General features: G+C 42.5%; 1 protein-coding gene across 5 annotated transcripts; it reads left to right on the top strand.

Moving 5' to 3' along the window:
* DHX9 (DExH-box helicase 9) lies at nt 1–27907 on the top strand. 5 transcript variants are annotated; one of them, XM_028732230.2, is made up of 28 exons: nt 1–127; nt 1248–1389; nt 1891–2031; nt 2757–2874; nt 3055–3167; nt 3672–3820; nt 8824–8870; nt 10655–10791; nt 11299–11388; nt 11492–11653; nt 11802–11879; nt 12487–12678; nt 13451–13592; nt 14003–14085; nt 15120–15276; nt 15971–16071; nt 17476–17689; nt 17902–17996; nt 18088–18161; nt 19402–19554; nt 20469–20629; nt 21560–21671; nt 22000–22161; nt 22317–22444; nt 23179–23408; nt 24326–24441; nt 24910–25110; nt 27435–27907. In XM_028732230.2, the coding sequence occupies exons 2-28, from the start codon at nt 1279–1281 to the stop codon at nt 27697–27699; spliced, it is 3732 nt and encodes a 1243-aa protein (XP_028588063.2). In that variant the 5' UTR covers nt 1–127; nt 1248–1278; the 3' UTR covers nt 27700–27907. The 5 variants fall into 5 exon arrangements, with proteins under 5 accessions (XP_028588063.2, XP_028588062.2, XP_028588064.2 ...); XM_028732229.2 differs by having other exon boundaries at nt 5–146; XM_028732231.2 differs by having other exon boundaries at nt 17–146; nt 1251–1389.

Raw genomic sequence — 27907 nt, 5'->3', positions numbered from 1 at the left:
CTAACTGCGCAGGCGCAGAGGCGCCGCCATCTTGGCCTCTTTGTGGCGAGCGGCGGAGGACCTGGCGAAGCGAGAGCCGCTTGACGGGCAGAGGGAGCTCCTATGCTGGCCAGGGGCTGAGGCAGAGGTACCCGGCGCAGGACAAGGTTACATTTAGCAGGATTTCATTTTTTAAAATAATAATAGGCATGTGTGGGTATGAGGGCAGGGGCGCCGTGGAGAGAAAAACGGGCTGGGGAGGGAGGGGAGTGCGCAGGCGCGACGAGGCGTCGGGGGAAAATGGAGTGGGAAGCCGCATGCGCAGTAGAGATGCTTGGTTTGGTGGGCGGGAGCCAGGCGCGCGTGCGCATTTGTGTTCCCTGCTCTGTTGGCGTCCGGTTTCCTGCATAGAGTCGAGAAGGACAGAGTCGTGAAACGAGCCCTGAATTCCGGGTTTAGTTTGGGCTGTTTGGGGGGGGGAAAACCACGCAAGCGCACTAGGAATGCAACGGCGAACGCCTCCACCTCCGATCCAGTGCTTGGTCTCGATTCATAGAATTGTAGAGTTGGAAGCGGGACGGCGGCAGTTTATTTTTATTTTATTTATTCATTACATTTCTGTACCACCTTTATATTTTAATAAAGCTAGAGCGGCCTGCGTTGCAGCCTCAGTTGTTTCATCTGTAAGCCGCCTTGACTCCCTGTCAGGGACATAGCCGGATTACAAATAAATAAATATATTATAATAATAGTAAATACCTAAATATTGCCGTCAACAATACAAGGATAGAAACATAGAATTTAGAGTGGGATAACAACTATGGAGATAAGTTGTCTTTTCTCTCGTGTAGCTGAACTTGAAATAGTGTGGACTGTGCTGACTGGGGCTGATAAAGAAGCCACAGTCCACAATATCTGGAGGGTACCACATTGGGGGAGGCTGTGCTAAATGTGAGATAGCTCTGTCGGTAGAGCATGAGACTCTTAACCTCAGGGTCATGGGTCCCACATTGAGCAAAAATATTCTGAGTCCTGAGTTCCCTCTTGTTTTGTGTTAGTGGCTTCTATTTGTGTCCTCCTAATAAAAGGAAAATGTCATTATATCTAATGGGGGACATCTAGCCTCTAGTCTTGCCGCCTTGTGCTGCCTGGGGCTCCTGGGAACTATAGTTCAAGAATACTGGAGGGCCAATTGGAGAAAGCTGCTCTGGAGAAAGAAAGTTAGTCTATGTCCTAGTGCTTTAAGTATGTTTTTCAACCTCCCGCAGTAGGGGCTGCACTACTCCACCCAGTTTTGCCATGGGGGACGTGAAGAATTTCCTGTATGCTTGGTGCGGCAAGCGGAAGATCACCCCAGCTTACGAAATCCGTGCTGTGGGCAACAAAAACCGACAGAAGTTCATGTGTGAGGTGAGAGCCTGTGTCTGAGGAGCTCAAAGCAGCTTTGCTTTGTCTTCATGTGCTCATGCAAGTGTGCTTGGAAAAGAATATTTCCTAAAGCTGGGATGGGCAACATGTTGCATGGGCCAGCGACATCTCTTGTCTAGCACCAGGCGCTTTTGGGTGCTCTCCAGAGACTGCATTAAGCAGCCCAAGCCCACACCCTGATTCGCCCACCGAAACTGTCCTCCATCCCCATTGCCACTTGGCAACTGCAGCTGGACATCCACAGATTGTACTTTTTATGGCAAACACGTAATGGGAGTTGTTCATTGTAAACGTAAGTTGCTGTATGTTTTGCCATTCGATCCTCTCACTTGAAGAAGTCTCAAAAGCAGCATGTCCAGTCGTTCTTTGCACTTTTTCGTTTTCCAACTTGAAGTCAGTTGGAAATGGAATTTGCTTGAGCTGGTGTGGTGTTGAGACTTCCCATGTTTTTCCTTCCTGAGCCTGTGTATCCACTCATGGCAGGTTCGGGTGACAGGCTTCAACTATACTGGCATGGGCAACTCCACCAACAAGAAAGATGCCCAGACCAACGCAGCAAGGGACTTCCTCAATTACCTGGTTCGAGTGAATGAAATCAAAAGTGAAGAAATCCCAGCTTTCGGAGTAAGTGTTTCTGTTCGGGGGGATATGTGATGTGGTATGTCATGATTTTATAATCAAGGCTAGGTTTGCTGTCAAGGACCAGGATATGGTCTGAAAGCGTATGAAGTGTCTCTAGGTCTGATCGAGTGACTACCTGGGAACCAAATGTAAGCTGCATTTTTCCCAAAAATTTGCTGCAAGGAAGGCCATATACTGAACTCACAAAATACTTGTGCAAAGTTGCTAATGTTTGTGAAACTGGCATAGTTTATTACTGTGGATGATATTTGAAGATTGTATCCAGCTATGTTTTACTCAGAGTAAATCTATTGAAATGAATGGACCTAAGTTAGTAATGTCAACTGATTTCAGTGAGTCTGCTCTGGGTCTGACTAACATTGGAGGTTTTGTCTTTCCACCCACTTTCTAAGGGTTAGAATTGTTCTTAAAAGAAAAGAAAGCTGAGGCACATAGGAATGCAGAGCCCGATGTGTGGAGGACATGTAAACGTACAAGCCTTTTAAATTAAAATATTTCCCATTGTTTTATCACTTGTTGTTGCCTGGGGCTCCTTTGGAAAGGATGGCAGATTAAAAAATAAATTAAAAAATAAGTACACCCCAGTTTTGCAGCTCTTTAAGTTGACTATGAAAGGAAAATACTTAGCAGAGTGTGGGTCACATTTGGGGATTGGGGACTCTGAGGAAAGCAACATTGTAATTCACAAAATACTTGTTCTTGCTTAGGCGGGAGCTGTGGGTGCTGGTGATGGAGAAGTGGCTGGAACAGAAGAAGGTGCAGATGGGTTTACTACACCTTTGGGAGGGCCGATTCCTCCTCATCTGGCTCTCAAAACAGAAGTAGGTAAGGCATTGAACACCTGCGTCTTACATGCCTTATATGTGTTGCACTCTTGGTGCTTTATAAATCAAGAGGTTGGGAAGACAGAGGTGGTGAGACACTGGGGAATTCTATTAAAATGTACTCACAGCATGTGTTTTACAGCTATTAGGAAACACTTCACTTTCTTCTCTTCCCTGATAGATGGTGTTCCTTCTTCTGGAGTTGGAAGCTCTGGCTATGGGGTAGCTCAGTGGGACCGCGGAGCTAATCTGAAGGATTACTATTCCAGGAAGGAGGAGCAGGAGGCTCAGGCAGTAAGGGTTGTTTCTCTCTCTCTCTGCCCCCCCCCCCCTTTAAGATCAGTTCAGTACACATTATAGTTCCAGGTCGGTTGATACATAAAAGATACTTCCATATGCTTGTTTGGTGGGGTGGAATTTATGTGAGATTATTCTGCAGGTAAAGCTCAAATATTTGATATTTTTATCTTCTTGGTTAGCATATGAAGTAACTTTTGTTACTGTTACGCTTCCTTTAATCTATGGTTATATTTGGGGGATAGTGGAATAATTCTGGGCATATTACAAAATAGATTCTCAGGGGTTGCCTATCAGAACATGTGGAGTCTCCAATACACAGATCTGATGGTTTAGTCATAGTATTAAAGTTGTTTAATTTACTGGGGAAATGCTTATCTTAGCTTGCAGACAAGATGATCCAGAAATCTTAAAGACTGTTTCATCTAATACTGACATGTAACAAAGTTAAGAGTGGCCCTTGTAAACTTTAATTACAAGACATTTGTTTCTTACCATCAGACTTTGGAGTCAGAAGAAGTAGACTTAAATGCTAGTCTTCATGGGAATTGGACCTTAGAAAATGCCAAGGCACGCCTGAACCAGTTTTTCCAAAAAGAGAAGATTCAAGGAGAATATAAATACACTCAAGTGGGGCCTGATCACAACAGGTTTGCTAGGTTTTCACCTTTTGTTACTGATAATGTTGAAATGCTTCTTGGCTGCTCTGCACTTTCAAATAGGGAATTTAGTTACCGATACACTGAGTAAACAAAGGTACAATCAACTATTTCTTTTTAAGTGGCCAAAATCATATTAATCTGTGGGGTTTATTTCTTGCTTTCTTTGTCCAAGTTTGCAACCTGCCTTTAATTGGTTTTTTAAAAAGAAAAGAAAAGAAGGTATTTTATACACTTTTCTGGTAGGCACTCTTTAAACCTAAGCTATATGTTGAGCAGAATCTCACGGCTTCTTGGGTTCTATCAGATGCGGGTGGTGGTTGCTCGTGAGTAACCAGTCAGGACTCCGACCTGTCTTTTACAGGTTTTATTGGTGCAAACTATTTACAGTGCAGAACTACAGAGTTCATGTCTGTCTTAGTCACTTGCAGAATCCGGGAGTAGCCTCTTCCGGCTTCTCCCCCAACATAAGAACTTAGACACCCCAAATCTCCTCCTCCCCTCCTTGCGTTTCACCCCTCTGCGCAGGCTGGGTGATGGAAGTGGCGTCTGCCTCCTGGCCAGCCGGGCTAGGTGAGGCGCTTGGGCTCTCGGCAGCATCTTCCAGCCCTTTCCCACCTTGGCTGGCCTCTCTTCTCCACTGGAGGTGTGGCTTTCCCTCTCGCTGGACAAGGAGCATTGGAGGCTCTCTGTATTCCCCTGCCTCGCTCCCCTGTTCCGATGGCAGTCCCCTGACAGGCTCATAAGATTGCAGGACAGGGAACTCTACTGAAGTATCACCATTTTTGAATTATGTGAAGAACAAGACTTACTGCATGTAAAAAAACAGCACATCAAGGGGATATGATAGAGGGAAGCTTGTATCTTTTATGAAGTAATTTTCTATATGGGTCATTTTAAAAAATGCAATTTTCTCCATATGCTATAATGGAATCCTAAGAGAACTTTATCATTTTATTTGTTGATAATAATAAATTTATTATTTATACCCCACCCATCTGATCAGTCTTTAGAGTAAGGCTGTTACTGTCATGCTAGTTTGGAGTGATTCCAGCTTGATTTCTGAATTGTACTGGCACCTCCTGGTAATTGCCATTTGCACAGCTCCCTCTGATAGGGGATAAACATCTTATGTTAAAAAGGAATACATTTGATTGTGGTTATTTCTTGACAGAACATAAGTTCATATATACTCAGGAGACTATATATTTAAACAAGCCTTTGAAAGCAGTCTGCCAATGTTGGTAGCTCTGATCCAGTTACTTGCTGGATCCTCCCTGTCCTCAACCTGTGCTCCTTCTGCCACTTTCCCTAGCCATAGTCCAAACTGTGTTCCCTAATGGCAGCTGCTGTTTGTCAGTCTCTCTAATCTAGCCACTGCCAGGAGTGGAGCATAGCCTCCATAGAGCTGCATTCTCTCTGCTGAGAACATACAGTTTTGTGTTTTGGCAACTGCCCGCCCCATTTCCTCCCTTTCAAGGAACTGTTACCATTGTTTGACTTCAGCTTTCCAGATAACAGCCAGTCTTCTGGCTACAGTGCTGCTTTTGAAGCTGAGCTTGGAAGAGGTCTGTATTTTTTAGTGTCCTATATTTGCACTTAAAGAACAGAAACAGGCCTGGTGACACACTTCCAGGGCAAGGAGGCAATTCCCCTGTGATCCCTTCTGGCTGGCAAAACAACAGCAAGAAATCTGGAGGGAGGACTTCTTGCATCACTTCCACAGCTGTCTCTGACAATTCCAGAAGCCAGGAGCAGCTGATACCATCTGCTTGGTGAAGCCTATGAGACACCAGGAGTATCCTCTTTAAGGAAGGAACTGGAAGATAAAACTGTAGAGTGAAAGATTTTTTTTTTTTAAAGGCCGTCCAATTTTAGCTGCTTTGAGAATATGCCTTTTATGTCAAGGGTGGAAAAGGGCAGATGCTGCAGCTAGTGCTCACGGCAACAATACTTGCGGGTTTCTGGTGTCTCTTTCGAAAACACCACCAGGTGTGTGAGAAAAGGCAGTGCAATAGGGGAGAACCAGGAGGTCAAGGACCTCTCTCGTTCTGGCTCCAATGATCCATAGTTGGTTGGGCTGAATATGTTCCATCTGAACTGGGCCATTGTGTAATCAGAATCAAATTTAATTTCTGGCTTTAAGTGTACTTTGTGACATTACTTTTTTCTTCCAGCTTCCAGTGGAGATAATTGCTTTGAGTACACAAAACATTGTCAGGGTTGCCATCTTTTTACTGGCCCTACTCCTGGGTGTTAAATCAGCAGCCTGGCGTGCAGTAATCACTTTGGTAAAGCTTCACTATCCCAGGAAAAACTTTCCCTCTTAATTTCTGCATGACAGACTAGAATACAAAAGAGTGGTACTGGTAAAAAGGTGGCAGCCCTAATTTTGAATGCTTTGGAAGGTGTTAATTACAGAATATTTTTCCACCCAACTGTTGTGGAAGCTGTACTTCTCTGGAATGTGACTTCCAGTCTGTTTGCTTGATGAAGATGGGAGCAGTGAGTGACAGTACGTTTCTCAGCCTGCTTGCTATTTTCCAGAGAGCATTCCAGGGTGTAGAACTTGTTACTCCCAGGAAGGCTCGGATAGATCACTTGTGTCTGCAGGGAAGCAAAAAGATGTTTTCGAAAACATGCTGTGAGATATCCAATGGTTTAGATTTATCTAAAACTTAAACTTGCACAGTAGTGAGAAGCTGGGGGGATGCATAGTTTGTGTAGCCTGTGCAGTGCAGTGTTTCCCAAACGGATCTCCAGCTGTTTTAGGACTACAACTCCTATAATCCCTAGCTAGCAAGACCTGTGGTCAGGGATGGTGGGAATTGTAGTCTAACAACAGCTGGAGACCCAAGTTTGGGAAACACTTCTAGTGGAATACTGCAGTTACGCAACAAAAATTCTGAGAAAGCATGGTTTGGTTGTATTGGTAAGTTTTGATGTTTCCTTTTTAGTGTTACAAAAACTTCTGCTTCCAGTTCTAGAATAACTAGAGGTCACCATTATATCAAATTCTGCTGTCCCATCTTTTAAAGTGCCAGCTTCCTGGTTCCATCCCGATTTGAGTAAAGCCCACCCCTTTGCGCAGACCCAACTTGTCCCAAATCGAAAAGCCCTCCTCCCAACACCAGTTTTGTTTTAAACTCATCTAACATGGAACTCTGATTGACTTAAAACTACTGGAAGCAGATTCCCAAACCAACCTATTTTAAAGTTTTAAGGGAAAAAAGTTTAGGTAATGGAAACAGTTCATACTATTTTTTGCTCATCTAAAGGAGCTGTGCACATATTTCTATCCCATTTTTATAAATATAAATATGCTTCCTTTGGGTAGTCTCATAAAAAAGCTAATTGCAACTTTGAAACTGGCCATTTGGGCTAATACTGTGTCTGTTCATTATGTAACTGATTCATTTTGTGAAAATTAAGAAGTGGATAGTTTCCCATGGGCAAATACAGCAGGGATTTAAAAAAAAAATTCCACATCATAGATGAGAGTTGGTACCATGTCTTCCTAGTATTTCATTTGTGATTGGATGTTTCTTTCCAGAAACTAGTTTGGGAGTATATAATTCTAAACACAAGCATGCTTTCCTTGCGCACAAACAGGGTGCTCTGTCAGATGGCAGGATGGGAAGATGGCTCCATAGCAGCATTGCAGGTTCAGCTCCAGGCTGAAAGGGGTGGCCAACTGCAACACCAGAGATTTTTGCTCATTCACACATGTGCTGCTGCTTAGGCTGTACTAAGCAATCACATGGGGATCTATTGTAAATTGATTTCTGGTGTTGCTGTTCCCCCCCAGGTGGAGGAGAATGAATTGAGTGCTGGATATAAGCCTGGCTGAGAAACATACTGGCATCGGTGTCATTAATGAAAGGGTGGCTGTTGTGTCCCTGAGAGCCAGTGGCCTTTTGACTCATGAAGCCGCTGTGCCTGAAGGTCAGTTCACTGGTGGTTTAGGAAGAGGCCTCTGAGCGTACTCTGACTTCTCTTGTTTGCAGTGAGATATCAAAACCTTGAACTAGTTGCAGGTGTAATGTGATCTTCTTGCAACACAGCAGAAATTCTGGGGGCAATTCCACCTATTAAAGTATAAGGAGACCTCAACAAATTTTAAAACCCAGTTTGAGTTAATTACCATTCCCAAGCAATTTATTTAAAACCTGACAGTTCTTACACATGTTTACTCAAAAATGCATCCCACTCAGTTAAATGAGTAACTTTCTGAGGACTGTCACCCAAACTTCATTGGTAACATAAACATATTTAGGACTATAGCCTTGTCCATTCAAACCTTAAATGACCAAAGTATTTGTGGAAACTAAACCAACTGATCGCATTTCAAAGCAGGTAAAAATAAGAGCCACGTGAAGCCGTGTATTTATCTTGCTACCCTGGATGGTAGTTCCAACCTCAGCCATATTTTTCCTAGATAGCTTGTTGAGGGAAGTGCTACCTTTACTGTTGCCTATTTTGCCAGATTAGTCATATTTTGGCTCCTTTTTGGGCAAAAGCCTCCAGTTGCAGATGTGAGGCTGAGATAGACAAAATCCTAAATGGAGTTTTTAAAATCTGGTTCTCTTTGGGTTTTGTACAGTGTGCTTCTATTCTGCAATTAAATCCTGAAATTTTTTTAGTCTAATTAATTTTTTGTTCTCAATGGATTCATATTAATTTGGAAGCTTATGATTTGCCCATTCTTTTTTAACCAGCAAGACATACAGATTATAAATTATTCTCTTAAGAACACCTTAACCTTTAAAACATTGTGAAAACATATGTGCTTGGAAAGAGCTGCTCACTTTACAGTAACTTTACAGCGAAGTCATTATTTTTTTTTTAAGTGCTAATCATATGGAGTTAACAGTGAAAGTTTGAATTTTATTGGGCTTTGCTTAATGGAAAAGGCCTGGCTATGTTGGAGGTGCCTGGTTTGATCTCCCTCAAAAACTAAAGCCCTAATACTCTGCTTTCTGTATGTGTTGCAGGAGCTTTATTGCAGAAATGACCATTTATGTCAAAAAGCCGGCTAGAAGTAAGTGTCTTATTGGGAGTGAATTTAGTATTGTATTTTGTGCAATCCCTATTGGAAGTTTTTTTTAATATACTGTTGGTTTTGGTGGTGTTAGTGAGTCTCAACTCTTTCAGGCACTTGCAGTTGAAATCAATATGTGAAGTACAGTTCCCTTCCTAGTGGGATGGGAGAGCTGAAAATAATGCCAATATATTTCACACCTGGCAACCAATGCACCCCTTTGGTGTCAGATAGTACATGGGTAAGGGTAAAGGGACCCCTGACCATTAGGTCCATTCGTGGCCAACTCTGGGGTTACGGCGCTCATCTCGCTTTATTGGCCGAGGGAGCTGGCGTACAGCTTCCGGGTCATGTGGCCAACATGACTAAGCTGCTTCTGGCGAACCAGAGCAGCGCACGGAAATGCTGTTTACCTTCCCGCCGGAGCGGTACCTATTTATCTACTTGCACTTCGTGCTTTCGAACTGCTAGGATGGCAGGAGCTGGGACTGAGCAACGGGAGCTCACCCCACTGCGGGCATTCAAACCACCGACCTTCTGATCGGCAAGTCCCAGGACACGGCCCTTTAGCAGCTATGATGGCTCATTTACCAGAAGTAAAGTATTTAGCATTAGCTCTGGAAGTGTATACTCAGTTCTGACCAAACTAAGCCTCCTGGTGTATATTTTTCTCTAGGAGACATGTTGTAGCCTATAGCCCAAACTACTCTAGGTCCCCTTGATTCCATGCCCACACATGCCAGCCCTCTTATTGCATGTTAGCCAACAAGGCACACAACTAGAGAACCAAGACCCTGCGGGATAGCTGGGTGAATGGGAAAAAGAAATGTCAAGAGCCTCTGATTTTGCTGCTGCAGTAGTAGTAGTAGTAGTAGTAGTAGTAGTAGTAGTAGTAGTAATTTATTATTTGTACCCTGCCCATTTGACTGGGTTGCCCCAGCCACTCTGGGCAACTTCCAACATATATAAAAACATAATAAAACATTAAACCTTAAAAAGTTTCCTATACTTCTATAGGTTATATAGTTACTCATTTCCTTTACAGCTGATGGGAAGGCATTCCACAGGCTGGGTGCCACTACTGAGAAGGCCCTCTGCCCTCTGTTAGAGGTGGTTGCTTGCAGCTGACCAACCTCACATGTATAAATAAATCTGAGATTGAACAGATGATAACCCTTGAACAGGTTATTGATTTTATAAACAAGCCCTAACACAAGAGTTTGAGAGTTTGGATTTGATATCCTGCTTTATCACTCCCCTTCAGGAGTCTCAAAGCGGCTAACATTCTCCTTTCCCTTCCTCCCCCACAACAAACACTCTGTGAGGTGAGTGGGGCTGAGAGACTCCAGAGAAGTGGGACCGGCCCAAGGTCACCCAGCAGCTGCAGGTGGAGGAGCGGAGACATGAACCCAGTTCACCAGATTACGAGTCTACCGCTCTTAACCACTACACCACGCTGGCTCTCTTGGCTGAGATAATCTTAGTAACTACTTTCCAACGTGGGCAAAATATTCCTGCATTGCAATGGGTTGGATCAGATGAGCTTTGTGGTCCTCTCCAGTGTTCTATGATTCTTTGTGTTCCCTGATGGTAATTAAGTACCAAAGCAATTTGATTACTTGCACTGATAAAATTTCAGGGCTCCCGTTTGTGATCTTTGAGAAGTTTCATTGTTGTTGTTTAGTGACTTCTGGTTGGGAGATGGCGCTGTGAAACACATCTCGCTTTTCTCTCTGGACTAATAAAATTTCAAACTATGGCAATATTGGACTGCTCTATTTCAGGAATCTATGCTCGTGAGCATGGCTCAAACAAAAAGCTGGCTGCACAGTCCTGTGCTCTGTCTTTGGTTAGGCAGCTCTATCACTTGAACATCATTGAGCCTTACTCTGGACAAACCAAGAAGAAGGAAGGTGAATCGGTGAGTCCTGTTGCAAATGTCCTATTCTGTTGTGTGTGCGTGCGTTTGTGCGCGTGCACACATGCATTCCTCAGACTTGTAAAAGATTTCATTCTGTTGAATAGTCACCAGGCTAGAGTGTCTTTTTGTAGCACTTTGGAGCCTTTCTGTATCGACTGGATTTCTTGATTTGATAATGGCTGGTTTTGGATACTTGCTCTGTTTTAAATTTTTTCCTCTTTTTGGTGAGGCAAAAGACTAAAACATCAATGGGATGAGCCCTCCCAAAGTTAAGCACTTTTAAGTACAGTTGCTATGTTTTGGTTTTTAGATACGACACATATATGTACTTTTAAAAAGAAAGAAGAAGTTTTCGTGGTTTAATGTGATCTATTTCCTATTTGTGTTCTGAGCCAAGAATATTATGACTTCCTTTTCTGTAAGCAAGTGTACTGCGCAAGTACATCTTTCAAGGGAGTGGGTTTTTTATTGGATCTGTGAACATCTTTACGCATGTCAATTTCATAGGTGGAGCCTTACGAAGTCAACATCTCTTCAGATTTAGAATATCACTTGCAAGGCATCGTTGAGGAGATGTGTCTGGAAACGGTTCCACCGGTGAGTGTGTGGTCAAGAACAGCTTTCTTTTCACTTTCTCAGTCAGATGGGATTCTGCCTATTTTCACTAAGCACTGTGTTATTTTTCTAACTAACTTGGCAGCCCGAAGATCCCAACTTCCCTGCTATTCTCAACATTGGAAAGTTGGCCCACTTTGAACCATCCCAGAAACAGAATCAGACAGGGGTTGTGCCATGGTCCCCCCCTCAGTCAAACTGGAATCCGTGGACGAGCTGCAATATTGATGAGGGTCCTCTGGCATACGTAAGCCTACAATTCATATATTTTATTGTGATTCCTGGCATGACTCATTTTTACTTTTTACAGAAATTTGTTTGCTGTTTACTTAGTTGGCTTTGTTGTACCTATTTTAAAGCAGTATGTATCTTCAAATCTTGTGATCTTTTCTCAGGCTACACCAGAACAGATAAGCATTGACCTAAAAAGCAACCTCATGTATCAGCTGGAAAATGATCAGGAACTGCAAAAAGTAAGTCAGCTGACATTTAATGTTCTTGAGGCTTGTGACAGGTTTTCACAGGTTAGAGAAAATTGCAAGGATATATTTTTGGGAGTGCTAGCTTTACATTGCCACAGATATTAGCCAAAATGTCTTATAGACTTGGGTTAGTTTGGGGCATAAAGCCAAACTCTACATACATGGAGCACAACTCCCAAGATACATGCTATCTTACTTCCACATACCTTGTCTCTGTCTGTCATTTCCCAGTGGCTCTTCTCCATCTGCTAGGGGGCAGGTTCTTTGGAGTAAGATTTGGCCAGGTATTGTGCTTCTACTTCCTCTTTTGTCCTAGTCTTCCAGAGAAGGTTGTAGGTCTTTGAACTGTCAGAAGCATATTCACCAGTATGATGCGCATATGTGTACACACACACACACACACACACACACTTGAAAAGATCTTTGTGTTGTATATAATGGGGAGGAAACCAAAGGGTATACTTAGGTCTCCAAACTTTCAAAGTGTGCAGAAGTTGGGGTGAGGAAGACAGTGCTTTATTTGCTAATACATAGCCAGGAAACTGCCAATTGCCAGGTTATTTGCTGAATATTAATCACAAACTGCTTTCTGTCCCAGATTCTTCAAGAGAGGGAAACCCTGCCTGTGAAAAAGTTTGAGCGAGAGATCCTGGATGCCATCCACCAAAATTCTGTTGTCATCATCCGTGGGGCAACAGGCTGTGGCAAAACCACACAGGTTCCACAGTACATCCTGGATGAATTTATTCACAGTGGAAGAGCTGCTGAGTGTAATGTGGTTGTGACTCAGGTGAAGAGCCTGTTCAGAGCAGTCCTTAAGATTGGTGAAGTATTTGGGAATAATACCCGTCAGAATTAGTTGCCACGAAATTTAGTAAACCAAGCCGTAATATATCCTTAGTGCTCCCATTTGTTACCTTGTGGATGCAATACATACTTCTCAACCATCCCTGTGAGATTAATTTGCTAATTGTCCATCACTGTGCAGCAGTTAACTTGAAAATGACTGAGTAATGTATCTTAATAGGAAAAGGGTACAGACAGTGACATCATCTCAGCTCAGTTTACAAAAACTGTCTTTGTCAGTTGAGGCCGCATTTTCCTCCTCAAGTTTTCCAGTATGAAAATGTACATGTTGGAATTTGTCTTTAATTTATTTAAAGCATTTTTGCCCTGCTCAACAACTGAAAAGACAATAGTTTATTTTCAGTTTTATGTTTATCAGAGGACTGAGGTTTTTTGGATAAAGGTTTTGTTGGATCAGAGTTGTCTTGGCCCTGACTATTTCAGGTTTTGAAATGCTAGCATTAATTTTTGCCTTTCTTCCTGCCCAGATGTGGGTGGGTGGAGAGATTGCAGATCACTGAATCCCCAGCATCCATTGTTTGGGTACCTTGGTATCAAGACACCTGTGATTTTTCCACCTTTTGATAGATGCTGTTTGAATGTCTTGTTTCCAGTTCTATGATTTTCATTCATGGGTTTGTTGTAGGGAATTGGTGTTGATGAGTTGGTGTAGATTTCATATTTTGAATTGAAAGATATTTCCTTTAATTCTATAGCCCAGGAGGATCAGTGCTGTTTCTGTGGCAGAACGAGTCTCCTACGAGAGAGGAGAAGAACCTGGGAATAGCTGTGGTTATAGTGTCCGCTTTGAATCGGTGCTTCCCCGACCCCATGCCAGCGTGATGTTCTGCACTGTAGGTGTGTGCTGCTTTCCATTCTCTCATTTTCAGGCTAGGATAGCGAGGTGATATAGAACATCTGGAGCTAAGCAGAGTTGGAGAACCTCATCTCACAGTGGTTTTAGTCATAGCGAACATGAAAATGATTGAAATCTTAGAAACTTACTTTATGCAGCCTCTATCTGGAAGCTTTGCACTAGAATGAAAATGGCGCCATTTCCTGCTCATGAGAGAGGTCGCTGTCAAACCCATAGTAGTAATTTGAAAAGAGCTGTAGAAAGGGCTTAGATGTGTGTTTGTACTGAGGGGCTGGAGGTGTTTTTTTATTTTGTTTTTTGTAGAGGGGGGCTGGGATTTCCCCCCTACCCATTTCTGACCTTCACCTAATACCTATCTTCATTGGCATGAATTCCTTTTTTCTCCTTCAAGGTGTCCTCTTGAGAAAGCTGGAGGCTGGCATCCGTGGAATCAGTCATGTTATTGTGGATGAAATCCATGAGAGAGACATTAATGTAAGCTTTGAACTCTACCCACCTGGCTCCCTTAACATTTTGTAAGCATGCCTATTGTTGTGAAAGGGAGTAGGTGCTTCTGTTAGGTTCTGCTGACACTATGTTTCTGCACCATTAAAACAAAGTTGTCCTCAGCTTACAAACTGGTGGTTCTCTCGTTCACCTCTAGCCCCTGCTAGAGATCTACGTGCTAGTACCTAGAGCTATCCTAAAGGCAAATCGGGTAGATAGAAAATAACTCTACAAAATTATCCATTGGTCCTGTAACTTTGAGCAAATGTGAAAGGTGCACTCGGAAGCACCCCAGCATTCATCAGATGGTGGGAACTAGAATGGGGCACTGTTACTACTTTATATTGGGGGTTTAGATTGCAGTGGACTTTAGTTGTCACATCGTTGCTAAGAGACTGAGCTATGAATTGAGGAGCCTGCAGTATGAATTCCCTCTCTGCCGTGAATTCACTAGGAATCCTTGTGCAAGCCACCTTTCCTCAACACCCCCCCCCCATCTGCACTATCTGCCCCTCCTTTTCCTAATTCTGCCTTCTGGTGTTTTTGGTAATAGCTTTAATGATGGAATCACTGTTTTTATTTTTTCTATTTCTATATTTTGCTAGCCACTTTGAAGGGGAAAAGCAAGATTGATTTTTTTTTTTGTATGGATAAATAAATATGGGGAGAACAACCCTTGTGTAGCTGCAGAACCTGTGGCCCTGCAGATGTTGCTGAACTACACCCCCTCCATCATTCCTGACCAGTAGCCGTGCTGCCTGAGGTTGATGGGAGATGGAGCCCAGTGGCATCACAAGGACCACTGGTTCCCCACCCCTGTTCTGAGGTTACACGGTAGTGACATGAAGTGTTTTGAACAATATAAATGCTAAGTTTTGTTTTAGGTAAGTACCTCAACTGGCAATCCCTTGATACGATAGCATGATACGTAATAAGCAGTCAAATTCATAGGCGCCTTAAATTTGATTCAGAGTTCACGTGTGTTTATTTTCTTTTTTAAGGGTTGTTTTTTCTCTCTACAGACTGACTTCCTATTGGTGGTTCTGCGGGACGTCATTCAGACCTACCCTGAAATCAGAGTGATCCTCATGTCTGCGACCATTGATACCACCATGTTCTGTGAATACTTCTTTAATTGCCCCATTATTGAGGTCTTTGGAAGAACCTACCCTGTTCAAGGTGAATGGCTGCCCAAAGGAATATTAGAAAAACTGGAATAAAGGACGTTGTCATTTGGTGTCATGGGGATATCCTTACAGAACACTGGCATGAATTGCAGAGCTGACACAATTGAATTGCTAATGCCAGAAATAAGATTGTTTCTAGTGCAGACATGGTTACCAGATTATATATTTTTAATGCTTACAGAACTTTTATCTGTATTGTACCTTTTACCTGGGGAGATAAAAGCAACAGTAATTTGGACATTTTACTGTTTTTTCTGCCAATATTTGGTTGGGCAGGATGGAGGTGAGCCTTCATCTTCAGAATCTTTTGGGTCATCCCGCTGGAGGTCCCTGCAGAATCCTCATAATAATAATAATTTATTACTTATATCCCACCCATCTGACTGAGTCTCCCCAGCCACTCTGGGCAGCTTCCAACAGAATATTAAAAACACAATAAAACATCAAACTTTAAAAACTTCCCTAAACGGGGCTGCCTTCAGATGTTTTCTAAAAGTCAGGTAGTTGTCTATTTTGTTGACATCTGGTGGGAGGGCGGGTGCCACAACCAAGAAGCCCCTGTGTCTGGTTCCCTGTAACCCCACTTCTTGCAGTGAGGGAACCGCCAGAAGGCCCTTAGTGCTGGACTACTAATGAATAGTTAGTTGATAAGATAATCCCTACAATAAATGTTCTCTCTGTTTTAGAATATTTTCTGGAAGACTGCATTCAGATGACTAAATTCATTCCTCCGCCAAAGGACAAAAAGAAGAAGGATAAAGATGAAGATGCTGGTGAAGATGACGATGTGTGTTGGGGTTTTTTTACATGTACAATTTCTGCAGCACTCATAAGAACAGTAATAATAATGCATGTGTAAAGGTAAAGGGACCCCTGACCATGAGGTCCAGTCGCTGACGACTCTGGGGTTGCGGCACTCATCTCGCTTTATTGGCCAAGGGAGCCGGCGTACAGCTTCCGGGTCATGTGGCCAGCATGGCCAAGCCGCCTCTGGCGAACCAGAGCAGCGCACGGAAATGCCGTTTACCTTCCCGCCGGAGCGGAACCTATTTATCTACTTGCACTTTGACGTGCTTTCGAACTGCTAGGTTGGCAGGAGCAGGGACCGAGCAACGGGAGCTCACCCCGTCGCGGGGATTCGAACCGCCGACCTTTTGATCGGCAAGTCCTAGGCTCTGTGGTTTAACCCACAGCGCCACCTGCGTCCCTCAATGCATGCATACATATAACTTAAACATACAAAAGAACTTTCTGACAGTAAGAGCTGTTCAACAGTGGAACAGTCTCCCTCGGAAGGTTGTGGACTCACCGATTCACATTTAATCAGAAGTTAGATGGCCATCTGTCAGGGATGCTTTAGCTGAGATCCCTGTGTTGCAAGCAGCTGGAGTAGTTGAACCTCAGGGTCGCTTCCAACTCTACAATTCTATTCTTCTGTGGGAGGGAATTGAGCAGGTGGCAATATTTTTACCTCTTTTTACTACTTTGAACTTTGGCTTATTCTACTTTATATAAGAAGCAAGATTAAATTATACAAAAGCCCTGTACAATAAACCAAGATTGCACTTCACTTAGGAGTCAAGATATTTTGCAACCAAATACACCAGGCCTTACAGAGGCATTACTGCAGCGTACTAGAAGGTTCACACTAGGAAATGAGTAAAGTGGTTTAATATGTATGATAGGTTGGTATTCCCTCTGCTTCAATTTAGAAACCAAAACTTCTTTTATGCCTCTCATGTGTTCCTGAGGGTTGCTGACTTTTAGCGGCTGTTTCTTTGGTTTACTTTCTGGTGTGAGTGGCTGTATTACTGAATTTTTGGTTTCTGTATCTTATATCTGTTGCATTAATCAGCATTTTGTGATTTCATGAAAGCTGTCCTGGGCATCAAACAATAGAAAGACTGGTCATAAATGTTTAAATAAATAGTTGGTAAATGAAAACCTTCAACCCCTTTTATTAGAACTTGCTTGACAATTCCAAGTTAAGAGTCCTCACCTCTTATTGGAGGAAAAGTTACAATTTTGGCAGCAGATTTCTTTGAAAGTAGGGCCAGAATAAGTTCCGGTTTATTGAGCAGTGAGAACTGAACCAGTAAATGCAGTCCTTTCTATTCTGGGCATTTGTGTGTCTTTATGAGCTGTTGGTAGGGGAATAGTTCTCAAAGTGCTGTTTTCTCCTCTCTTGTAGGCCAATTGCAACCTTATCTGTGGTGATGAATACGGCCCAGAAACGAAGCGCCGCATGGCCCAGCTGAATGAGAAGGAGACCCCCTTTGAGCTCATTGAGGCCTTGCTGAAGTATATCGAGACCCTGAATGCGCCAGGAGCAGTCCTTGTCTTCTTGCCTGGCTGGAATCTGATCTACACCATGCAGAAATACCTGGAAATGAATCCACACTTTGGTACATGCCGTTTTCAGCTTTCCTCCTGCCCTTGTTGCTTCTTATCTGATGTGTTCATGAAGGTGAAAGAGATCTCGGTCTCCCTTATGTGAAAGGAGTGAGTGCTTGAAAGAGAGTGAATGGTAGTATTTAAAAATAGTGTGGGATGAGAGGGATGTTCAGTTGTATGTACGGAGTTTTAAAACATTTGCTTTCACATGCTCTTATTATAGGAAGCCAGAGGTACAGAATACTTCCCCTGCATTCCCAGATTCCCCGAGAGGAGCAACGCAAAGTATTTGACCCAGTGCCGCCTGCAATGACCAAAGTGAGCCTTCCTTTTGTACTCTAGGCAAGGAGTGTAGTAGGTAGTCCCAGGTAATACTGTATTCAGAATAGATGTATGTTTGTTTTTCCAGGTAATTTTATCTACCAACATTGCAGAGACGAGCATTACCATTAATGATGTCGTCTATGTTATTGACTCTTGCAAGTGAGTTTTTGTTCCTCTTGTTTCTTTAGTTTGATCTGCAAAACGGGTTTTATGTTGTCCTGCCTGCCAGAAAGCTTCAGAATAAGCTTGCAGAACCTTTTTCATCTGTTACAGTTAGGAACCACCAGGCTAAAGTACACAGCCAGGGGCTTGGTGGAAATCTGTATTTCCTGACAGGCCAGACGGATGTTTAAGCAGACAGCTTAGGGCAGGTGTGTGTAGGATGCTTTCTTTGCCATGTGGATGTAATGGGGCAGCAGTGACTGGGGAAAATGCTTACAATTTGGAGCTTTTCTCCACTGATGTCTTAGAACATGCCTATGGTAAGACTTAACACATTTTGAAATTACACTTTATAAACATGGGCAGGACAGGATTGGGTTCATCTGTTTGATTAATGTGGCTCTTGAAGTCATGTATCAATGGTACATGTTCAGAAAAGTGAGGCTATACTGGTCCTGTGAAGCTAATTCTGCAGATTTTGCCAGGCTTCTACATATGTGCTCATTGTGGAAAGTGTATCATCACCCTCTGGTGAGCATGATGTGGAACCAGCCTTGTAGCAAGTGGGGATTGTCCTGGCAGTTGCACATGAGCCCTCTCTATGTCCCTCCCTTGCCCATAGTTGAAAAGAAAGCTGGGAGAGATTGGGCTGTTGTGATGCTGAAGCAGCTAGAGCACCTTGGCAGAGTTATGGCAAACCAGGAACCCCTTGCTCTTCTCTAGAGCAGGAAAGGGTTTTTAACAATTGTGCTCTTAAGATCTATCAGCCTTTGGGATAGATATATGGTCAGTCCGCACTGGTAACTCCCCTGCTAAGAGATAGGAATCAGTTTTGGTCAATTGTATCCTCTCCTGAGGGGGAAGTGCATAAAGAGCTCCTCTCCAATTTAGGTCTTACTGTTTTCCCATTCCTTCTGCCCCACATGATCAGTTATATATGTTTCGTTTTTGTTAAAATTTGATATCCTCATCCTGGTTTGTTTATACTGTGACAGCTGCCACCCTAGTAACTGTTCTACAACGGTGTCTGTCTCTTAACACATCACAAGCCCTCCTGTTTCTAATATGTTCACAAAGTCATCTTAGACTTTGAGACTCCTGCCTTGTGCTGCAACCTTCCTCTTAAGTGCTAAATCCTTTAAGGTTCTGTGCATCACATCATAATTTGCTCTGTTTTCAATATTTAAGAACTTGGAAGTTAATTGATAATGCATTTTCTTCTAACTAAACTTCACAGGCAGAAGGTGAAGCTCTTCACTGCTCACAACAACATGACCAACTATGCCACTGTGTGGGCTTCAAAAACTAACCTGGAACAGCGGAAAGGACGAGCTGGTCGTGTCCGTCCTGGCTTCTGTTTCCACCTTTGCAGCAGAGCTCGCTTTGAACGGTAGGTGTACACTCTGCTTCTTCTTAGAGTAAATTCCTGAATAAATAGTTAACTAGAAAAGCCAGATGGACCCAACCTCAGAGACTAGGTAATGGGTATGAATTCCCCCCCCCCCCCTTAGGATGCAAATAAAGAGGAACTGTAGCCTGTAGTTGTAAACGTACACTGTTTTACCATTGTGCAAATTTATATTATTAGTTTGAAATTAAGTTGCCCATTTTGCTGTTACTACTGTGGTAGCTTCCACTATGGCTACATCACTTCAGCTCTCATTCAAGGCCAAACTTTGTCTGCATGTGAGGGTGAGGGGTTAACATTTAACATGGAAAGGGGAAAGGAGTAAAACCCACCACCAATTCCCAGCAGCTTGAAAATGCTTTTCCCTCACCTGAATCTTGGAGTGAGCTGACAGGGGGGAAATGTATTAGAAGCAAAAGAGAGTTGAGGTGGAAGGGGGAAGGAGTTTAGCTCCCATGCCCCTAGCACCCCGATAGGACTGTGAAGTGGGTATGGGTTAGCTTAAAAACCTGTCAGTGAATGTGGGGTTAACACAGTCACCTGGTTTGGCTCCGAGACAGGGATGGGCCTTCCAGGAGTTTTTGAATGCCCATGTCTCACCCCAGCAAGCATAGCCAAAGGTTCCCCATTCTGTCCTAAAGGTTCTACGTGAACAACAGATTGTCAGGTAATCTCTTTCACAAATCAGTATCTCCTTCTTACACCTCTTTAGTTTTTTCATGTTTTGGTGGAGGCTGAGAAGGGTTGTGACACTGTTAAGACAATAAGCTCTCCGCTATGTGTGTAAGGTGACTTAGGGAGCAGTGTTGGCCGAACCAGAGTAGAGCTATTGGTAGTACCAGTTGAAATGGAACATGCCCTAAATATTTTTCTCTTTCTCTTCATTTTGTCTCCAGACTTGAGACTCATATGACTCCAGAGATGTTCCGAACACCGCTACATGAAATTGCTTTGAGCATCAAACTGCTACGACTGGGAGGGATTGGCCAGTTCCTGGCCAAAGCTATAGAGCCACCTCCTTTGGACGCAGTGATTGAAGCAGAGCACACACTCAGAGGTACTAGACTGATACTTCCAGTCTGTAAGCATAGATGTGGTCTGTTTTCAAACTCTGTGTCATACATTTTCACACACAAGCAGTAGATATTCAGTTGCTCTTTTCATGACTCGATGTTTATGCATGGCTCTCATCTTTGAAAAACGTGGTCCACAATGCAGCAGCCAGATCATTAACAAAAACACTGGAGTGAATGTATTTCCCTAGTGTGTGTGTGGTTTTTTAGGTTTTTTTTTACTCTCAATTTATTTATGAGAAGAAGTGCTGGTTTTAACCTACAAAGCTAGTCCATGATATCTGGACAACTGCTTTCTCCAACACAATCCTGTTTGCCAATTGAGGTTATACAAGGCCCTTCCCTGCTTGCTCCCACTTTCAGCATGGATACTGGAGAAGAGGCCTCTTCTGTAGTGGAGCCTCCAATCACTATAGAATGGCGGTGTAATTTATGTCTTTTGTGTTTGCCATTGTGTTGCCTTGGTCAGTCCAACCAAAGTTCCATGTAGTCCAGTATTCTGTTTACAACAATAGCCAGCCCTGATGCTTTAGGGATGCTAACAAGCAAGATCGGAAGGCAGCAGCTTTTCATTTTGCTGCCACCTTTCTGATTTATCTAACAGCCTTGTACCAAGCATTGCTCAGTATTTCTAAGAAACCAAGAATTCATTGTGGCTTTGAAACTTTCGGGCTGCCATCTTGATTCAAAGTGGTGCCCAGTTGTATCCAAACAGAACAAACACCTGCTGCTTCAATATGGGAATCATCGTGAAGAACTTGATTGTGGTATCTTAAGAAATGTCCAAATGCATAGCAAACAACTAACTTTCCAAAATATATAGTACAGTAGATGCTTCACTAATTGTGAGGCTGAATGAACAGTTAAATTAAAGCCTATCAGATTTTGCCAGTGCATTTTTCCTCCCCTCACAGAGCTTGATGCCTTGGACTCCAATGACGAACTGACACCTCTTGGGCGAATTTTAGCTAGACTGCCCATTGAACCTCGCCTTGGGAAGATGATGATAATGGGGTGTATTTTCTAGTAAGTGCCATTTAATAGGGTTAGAAGTGTATGTGAATTGATTGGGTGACTGATTATGATTGGTCTCTAAATGGAGTGTTGCGGGTTCTTTTGGAAATGAGTTTAAAAAACCATGAAACCAAATTTTAACTTGAGACATTATTTCAGAGCCAGAAGTACACTCATTCTGTTTTTATTCAAACTTGCGAACCAGCCTCTAACATTCACACCAGTAAATTATGATGTATATTCTGTTAATAACATAGTTAGATATCAAGTTTATTGAAGTTGATCTCCAGCTGTTAGGTGCAAGACCATGAGAAAAGTCATTCTGTGGTTTCTGTTTCAGTGTGGGAGATGCTGTATGTACCATCTCTGCAGCCACCTGCTTCCCTGAACCATTCATTAGCGAGGGAAAGAGGCTGGGTTACGTTCACAGAAATTTTGCTGGAAATCGGTTTTCCGATCACGTGGCCCTCCTGTCAGTTTTCCAAGCCTGGGATAATGCCAGGTAAATTTATTTAGGACAACTAAAACTGTGAACAGCTGCATGACCTTATAAGGCATCCTGCTTTATATAGTTAGTTCAGTATATGGAAAATTACTGTGGAGCATCTGTACAGGTTGGTTGCAAATCAGTTTGTCTTGTCCATTTTCCTTTTGCAGACTGGGTGGGGAAAATGCAGAGATACATTTCTGTGAACACAAGAGACTCAACATGGCTACTCTGAGAATGACTTGGGAAGCCAAAGTGCAGTTGAAAGATATTCTTGTCAACTCTGGATTCCCAGAAGGTAATATGCATGAAGTAATTTCAAGTATAGGGAGTGTGGCACAGTAAACAAATACATGGCTCTGTAGACTCATTTTTATGTCACACGATTTGGTCAAAGGTTATTTAATAACAAAAACATTTTAGATACAGGGAGCCCCCTCCAGTTTTGTACCATGTATGGCAGTGGTTGTTGGCAGGGGATGCAGTATGTATAGAAAGTACAGTTGTACCTCGGAACTCAAAAGCCTTGGCTCCCGAACAAATCAGCTCCTGAATGATCGAAACCCGGAAGTGAGTGTTCTGGTTTTTGAACGATTTTCAGAAGCTGACAATTTTCGAAGAGATTCGTGGAACGCATTCTGTTCGAGAACCAAGGTACGACCTGTACTCTAAAACTTGATCCAAAGTATCTTGATTTCCCTCCAGAAAGAAATTCCATCATTTTTGTCCTAGCTGTGTTATGCAGTAATCTTAATCACATTTTTGGATATAATGGATTTTAAAATGTGAGATGTGCAGATTTTAAAATGTCTAGATGTGCAGTTGCTGAATCTTGTTGCTAGATCAGGGAGGTTCTGTCTTTGCACTTGTTTCTGCCTCCTTGTTGTAGGGATCTGTTTATATTTGTCAACTCAAAACACTCATTCTACAAATGTAAAATACGTTTCAAATGAGGAAATCAAATGCTTTTTTAAAGTTTTGCTTATAAAATGAAGTACTACTTGGAAAGCCAGTTTCTGTTCTCTTTTCCAGAGTGTTTGATGACCCAGGTATTTAACAACACTGGACCGGATAACAGCCTAGACGTTGTGATCTCTCTGCTGGCCTTTGGTTTGTATCCCAATGTCTGTTTCCACAAGGAGAAGAGGAAGATTCTAACCACCGAAGGCCGCAATGCACTTATCCACAAGTCTTCTGTTAACTGTCCATTTAGCAGTCAGGACATGAAGTATCCTTGTCCATTTTTTGTCTTTGGAGAAAAGGTAGGCAAATGTGGGAAATGTGCCAGGCTACCAAGTTGCCATGCATGTTTGAGTACAATTTTTGATCTTAGGCATTGTATGTTTGCTTTTTATTAAAATCCTCTGGTTGAAATGTAAAAATTTGTCGGTCTGGAGTCTATAGAAGATCTCTTGTCATGATTGTGACACACCTTGGCTTTCAGCTAGTAGTTCAGGACTGTGTTGTGGCCTGATCTAAGGTGGGTTGCAGTTGCAGCACTACCACCACGTAACAAGAGGAGGGAGGAGAAGAAATGGGTTCCCAAATGCATGTTTGGGTTAAAGGTGGATCCCTGGGTTTCTGAAAAAGGAGACGACTATACTGATATGCTGCTTATTTTGGCATAAAACAGTATATAAATTAATAAATAACGTGTTTATGTGTTCTTGTTTAGAATAATCAGCACAATGTTCTTAAGCTTTCAAAGCATTATAGGCCTATATCAAAGTTGGTTTTATTGTATTCTTGAAGTTAGATGGCTAAAGCCATATAACTTCTTAGTACTTCTGTGTTGCAAAGTATCTCATGTCTTAATAGCCACTGAAAATATAGTGCAATATATACTCTGGTTTGGAGTGAATTTTGTACATTTCTAGAAATGTCAGTTTGAATAGGTGTGATTCCAGTATTTGAAGCTTTTAGGGCAAACAGGGAAGATGATAAAGGCTACTTAGAGGTGAAGGAGGACAGAATGGCAGTCTTCTGGCAGCTATAAATTTTGCTCTCTGCTGATTTCTAATTATTTACGCAGTGTTGGGAAGGCTTTTGCTCATCACTGTAACTATGACACCTGGAAACTTTTCCTTTGTGTGCTAGGATGCTATCATAATTTCATATTATGCCCCAGATTCCATATGGTATGATCCACAAAGACATCTGTATGTTTCTCTATGTACAGATCCGGACACGAGCCATCTCTGCCAAAGCAATGACCTTAGTGAGCCCTTTGCAGCTGCTTCTCTTTGGCTCGAAGAAAGTTGTATCAGATGGGGAGATTATTATGTTGGATGACTGGTATGAACTTTTGATTGGCTCTGGATACTAAATGCATGGGGAACGACTGTGAAGTACAACAGCTGGTTTCATAGCTTTAAAAGGCTGTATAAGGAAGTGTAAGAACATTGAATGTAGACAGAAATTCTTCACAGAATTTTTAGGATCCTGTTGTGTGTTGATGCATCAGATGTGGAAGTGAGGGAAGGGAGTTTTGAACGCATGAAAAAAAATATGCAGTTGATGCCCATTCCTTTCTAGATGGCCCTAATCAAAATTCTTGTGGGTTTGTTTTTTTAAGTTCTCAGTATTCTTAGAGAATTTCAGTTAACAGGCTTTACTGGGGGAAATTATAATACTGAGTTGATGTGCCTCAAACCCTAACAGCACAGCTGATTGTACACTTTGGAGGATTAAATGGGAGGACATATGTTGGGTCCCAGGGATGGATACAGTATATTCATTTGCTAAACTGTTTCTCTCCTGTAGGATCAAACTGCGTATGCCTCACAACGCAGCTGCCTGTATCGCTGCCTTGCGTGCAGCCATGGAAGCCCTTGTGGTGGAAGTAACGAAGAATCCAGAAATCATCAGCGACCTAGACCCACTGAACAAAAACATGCTGGATGTAATTTGGGAAATCTCCAAACCATCAGCTGCTGGCATCAACCTCGCAGCAGGCACTATGAGGTTAGCTCCAAGCTATTTTAGAACTTTAGTCCATTCGATGTCCTACCATCTATTTCCCGCCCCCCTCCTTTTTTCTTGGCGTTCCCTCCTCCTTTCTATGTAGTCAGTATTTTGTTTGATGTGTTTGGCTTTTTTTCCTTGGTTGTAGGACTTAAGGGAAAATAAACTATGGTGAAGATAGGAGCAGGATTATCTTTACTCCAGATTAGTTAATCTATGACTAATGTGGTCCCTGACAGGGAGTGTAGCCCTCAATAGAAAAAGGTTGCCCACCCGTCTCAAGAGTCATAATGAAACCTTGCCACTTGTTTAAGCTTCCTGTTTTCTTCTAACCAGAGTTTACAAAAATCCTAAAAGGGATGGATCCTGCTTATCAGAAAATAGTTATTACAAAAAATGAAATTTGGGATAAATGGGCAGTCTTCACAGGGATCCATGTTGGGAAAAATTTTAACTCCTAAATAGTATGTAGAATGATACCAAAGTTTCAGGATAATAAAATAAGAAAGCAAATCATGTAAGCTTCAAAGGGGATATTATTAGATAGGATGATAAGGCAAGAAAATGTTACATGAAAACTTTAGTAAGTGCAAATAATGCATTGGGGGGGAATGAATTTTTGATTGATTGACTATAAGTTTACCAATAATTACAAGGAATTCAAAGAAAGACAAGATTATGAAGAGCAATCAAACAGTTGAGGAAGACATATTTAACATATTCTGGATGGGGTTGCACTTCCCCTTAAGATTGCAGCTTGGAAATAAGGTCTGATCCAGGACTGCTATGAATACCCAAGCTACATTAGTAGCTTTCTGTGCCTTTCACCAGCTTTGGCTGGTGATGCAGCTGTAACCCCTTCATGGGGAAAGATGATCTGGCCCCTGTTATTTGTTTTAGAAACATTCTTATGGCAATCAGATCATTTCCTGGACTAGTTCAAGGTGTTGGTTTTGACCTTTAAATCCCTTAATGGCCCGAGACCTTGGTATCTAATCCACATGAGCCTGCTGAGTAGCTTAGTATTATTTTTGAAGGACATGTGAGGACCCCCCCCCCCAACCTTAAGTTACGTGGGTGGCTACCAAATAGGTCTTTGGAGTGGTGGCACACAAATTATGGAATTCCTTAAGAATGTGCACTTATTATCATCATCATTGATAACTTTCATAGAATCATAGAGTTGGAAGAGACCACAAGGGCCATCGAGTCCAACCCCCTGCCAAGCAGGAAACACCACCAGAGCACTCCTGACATATGGTTGTCAAGCCTCTGCTTAAAGACCTCCAAAGAAGGAGACTCCACCACACTCCTTGGCAGCAAATTCCACTGTCGAACAGCTCTTACTGTCAGGAAGTTCTTCCTAATGTTTAGGTGGAATCTTCTTTCTTGTAGTTTGGATCCATTGCTCCGTGTCTGCTTCTCTGGAGCAGCAGAAAACAGCCTTTCTCCCTCCTCTATGTGACATCCTTTTATATATTTGAACATGGCTATCATATCACCCCTTAACCTCCTCTTCTCCAGGCTAAACATGCCCAGCTCCCTTAGCCGTTCCTCATAAGGCATCGTTTCCAGGCCTTTGACCATTTTGGTTGCCCTCCTCCGGACACGTTCCAGTTTGTCAGTGTCCTTCTTGAACTGTGGTGCCCAGAACTGGACACAGTACTTTCAGATGTCAGATTCTCTTGCTCTCTTTATTGCATAGCTGTCAACTTTTCCCTTTTCTTGTGAGGAATCCTATTTGGAATGAGGGAATTTCCCTTTAAAAAAGGGAAAACGTTGACAGCTATGTTATTGTGGTACTTTATTATTTATTAATATGTGGTTTTATTAAGGTGGTTGTTGTTAAGCCACCATAGGATGACCAGGGTGTACAGCCATCCTGAAATGAATCAAAAAATCCCCAAGAAGATACTTCTGAATTAAAACAAGGGTTAATAAGAAGCGTGTGTAAAAAGTAAAAGCGTTAAGAATGAAAGAGAAAAATAAGACAGCAATGTCATTATTCCATTAAGTTCACATTTAGAACACGGTTGCAGCTGGACAAGTTACAAAAAGAACGGCAAGATATTAGGAAAGACTTAAATCATTGAGGCTTCTTAGGGAATATAATGGAGGGGGAGAAGAATGTAAAATCCTAAGTAGTTTGAGGGGAAATGTAATCCTTAATGTTTCATTTTGAAACCTAGCATTAAATATTTGAAATGTGGTAAAGAAATTACCTGTTATCAATGTTAGATGGGTTTCCTAGTGTGAGCACCATAATCCTGTTTAGGACTGCATTTTTACAGTCAAAAATAACAGCTCTTATTTTTGTTTCCCAGGTATGGGGATGGACCTCGCCCCCCCAAAATGGCTCGATATGACAATGGAGGTGGCTACAGAGGTGGCAGTGGTTACAGAGGTGGTGGCGGCGGCTACAGGGGTGGATATGGAAGTGGTTATGGAACCTCTTACCCTGGTGGTTCTGGGGGAAGGGGATATTCCAGTGGGGCTGGAGGAGGTGGCTTTCGAGGTGGTGGAGGCTTTCAAGGATACCAAAGTGGAGGAAACCGAGGGGGTGGGTTTAGAGGCAGGTGGGGGTGGTAGGGGTGGAACAATAGTACCACCCAAAAATAAGGATGCATGACCTTGTTTTTCCCCATGTTCCTTTGCTTGTAATGCAGAAGTGTTTCTAGTCCTAGAGTTCACAAAGGATTGAAACTTTAATTTGATATAATAAATAATCAGATGGTTATGATACTCTTTCATGATGTGTTCATTTTGATCTTAATAAAACAAGTTACTTGTTTTTAAA

The sequence above is a fragment of the Podarcis muralis genome, chromosome 5, assembly GCF_964188315.1.
Source record: "Podarcis muralis chromosome 5, rPodMur119.hap1.1, whole genome shotgun sequence".
Lineage (NCBI taxonomy): Eukaryota > Metazoa > Chordata > Lepidosauria > Squamata > Lacertidae > Podarcis > Podarcis muralis.
This window is presented reverse-complemented; position numbering and strand designations above follow the sequence as displayed.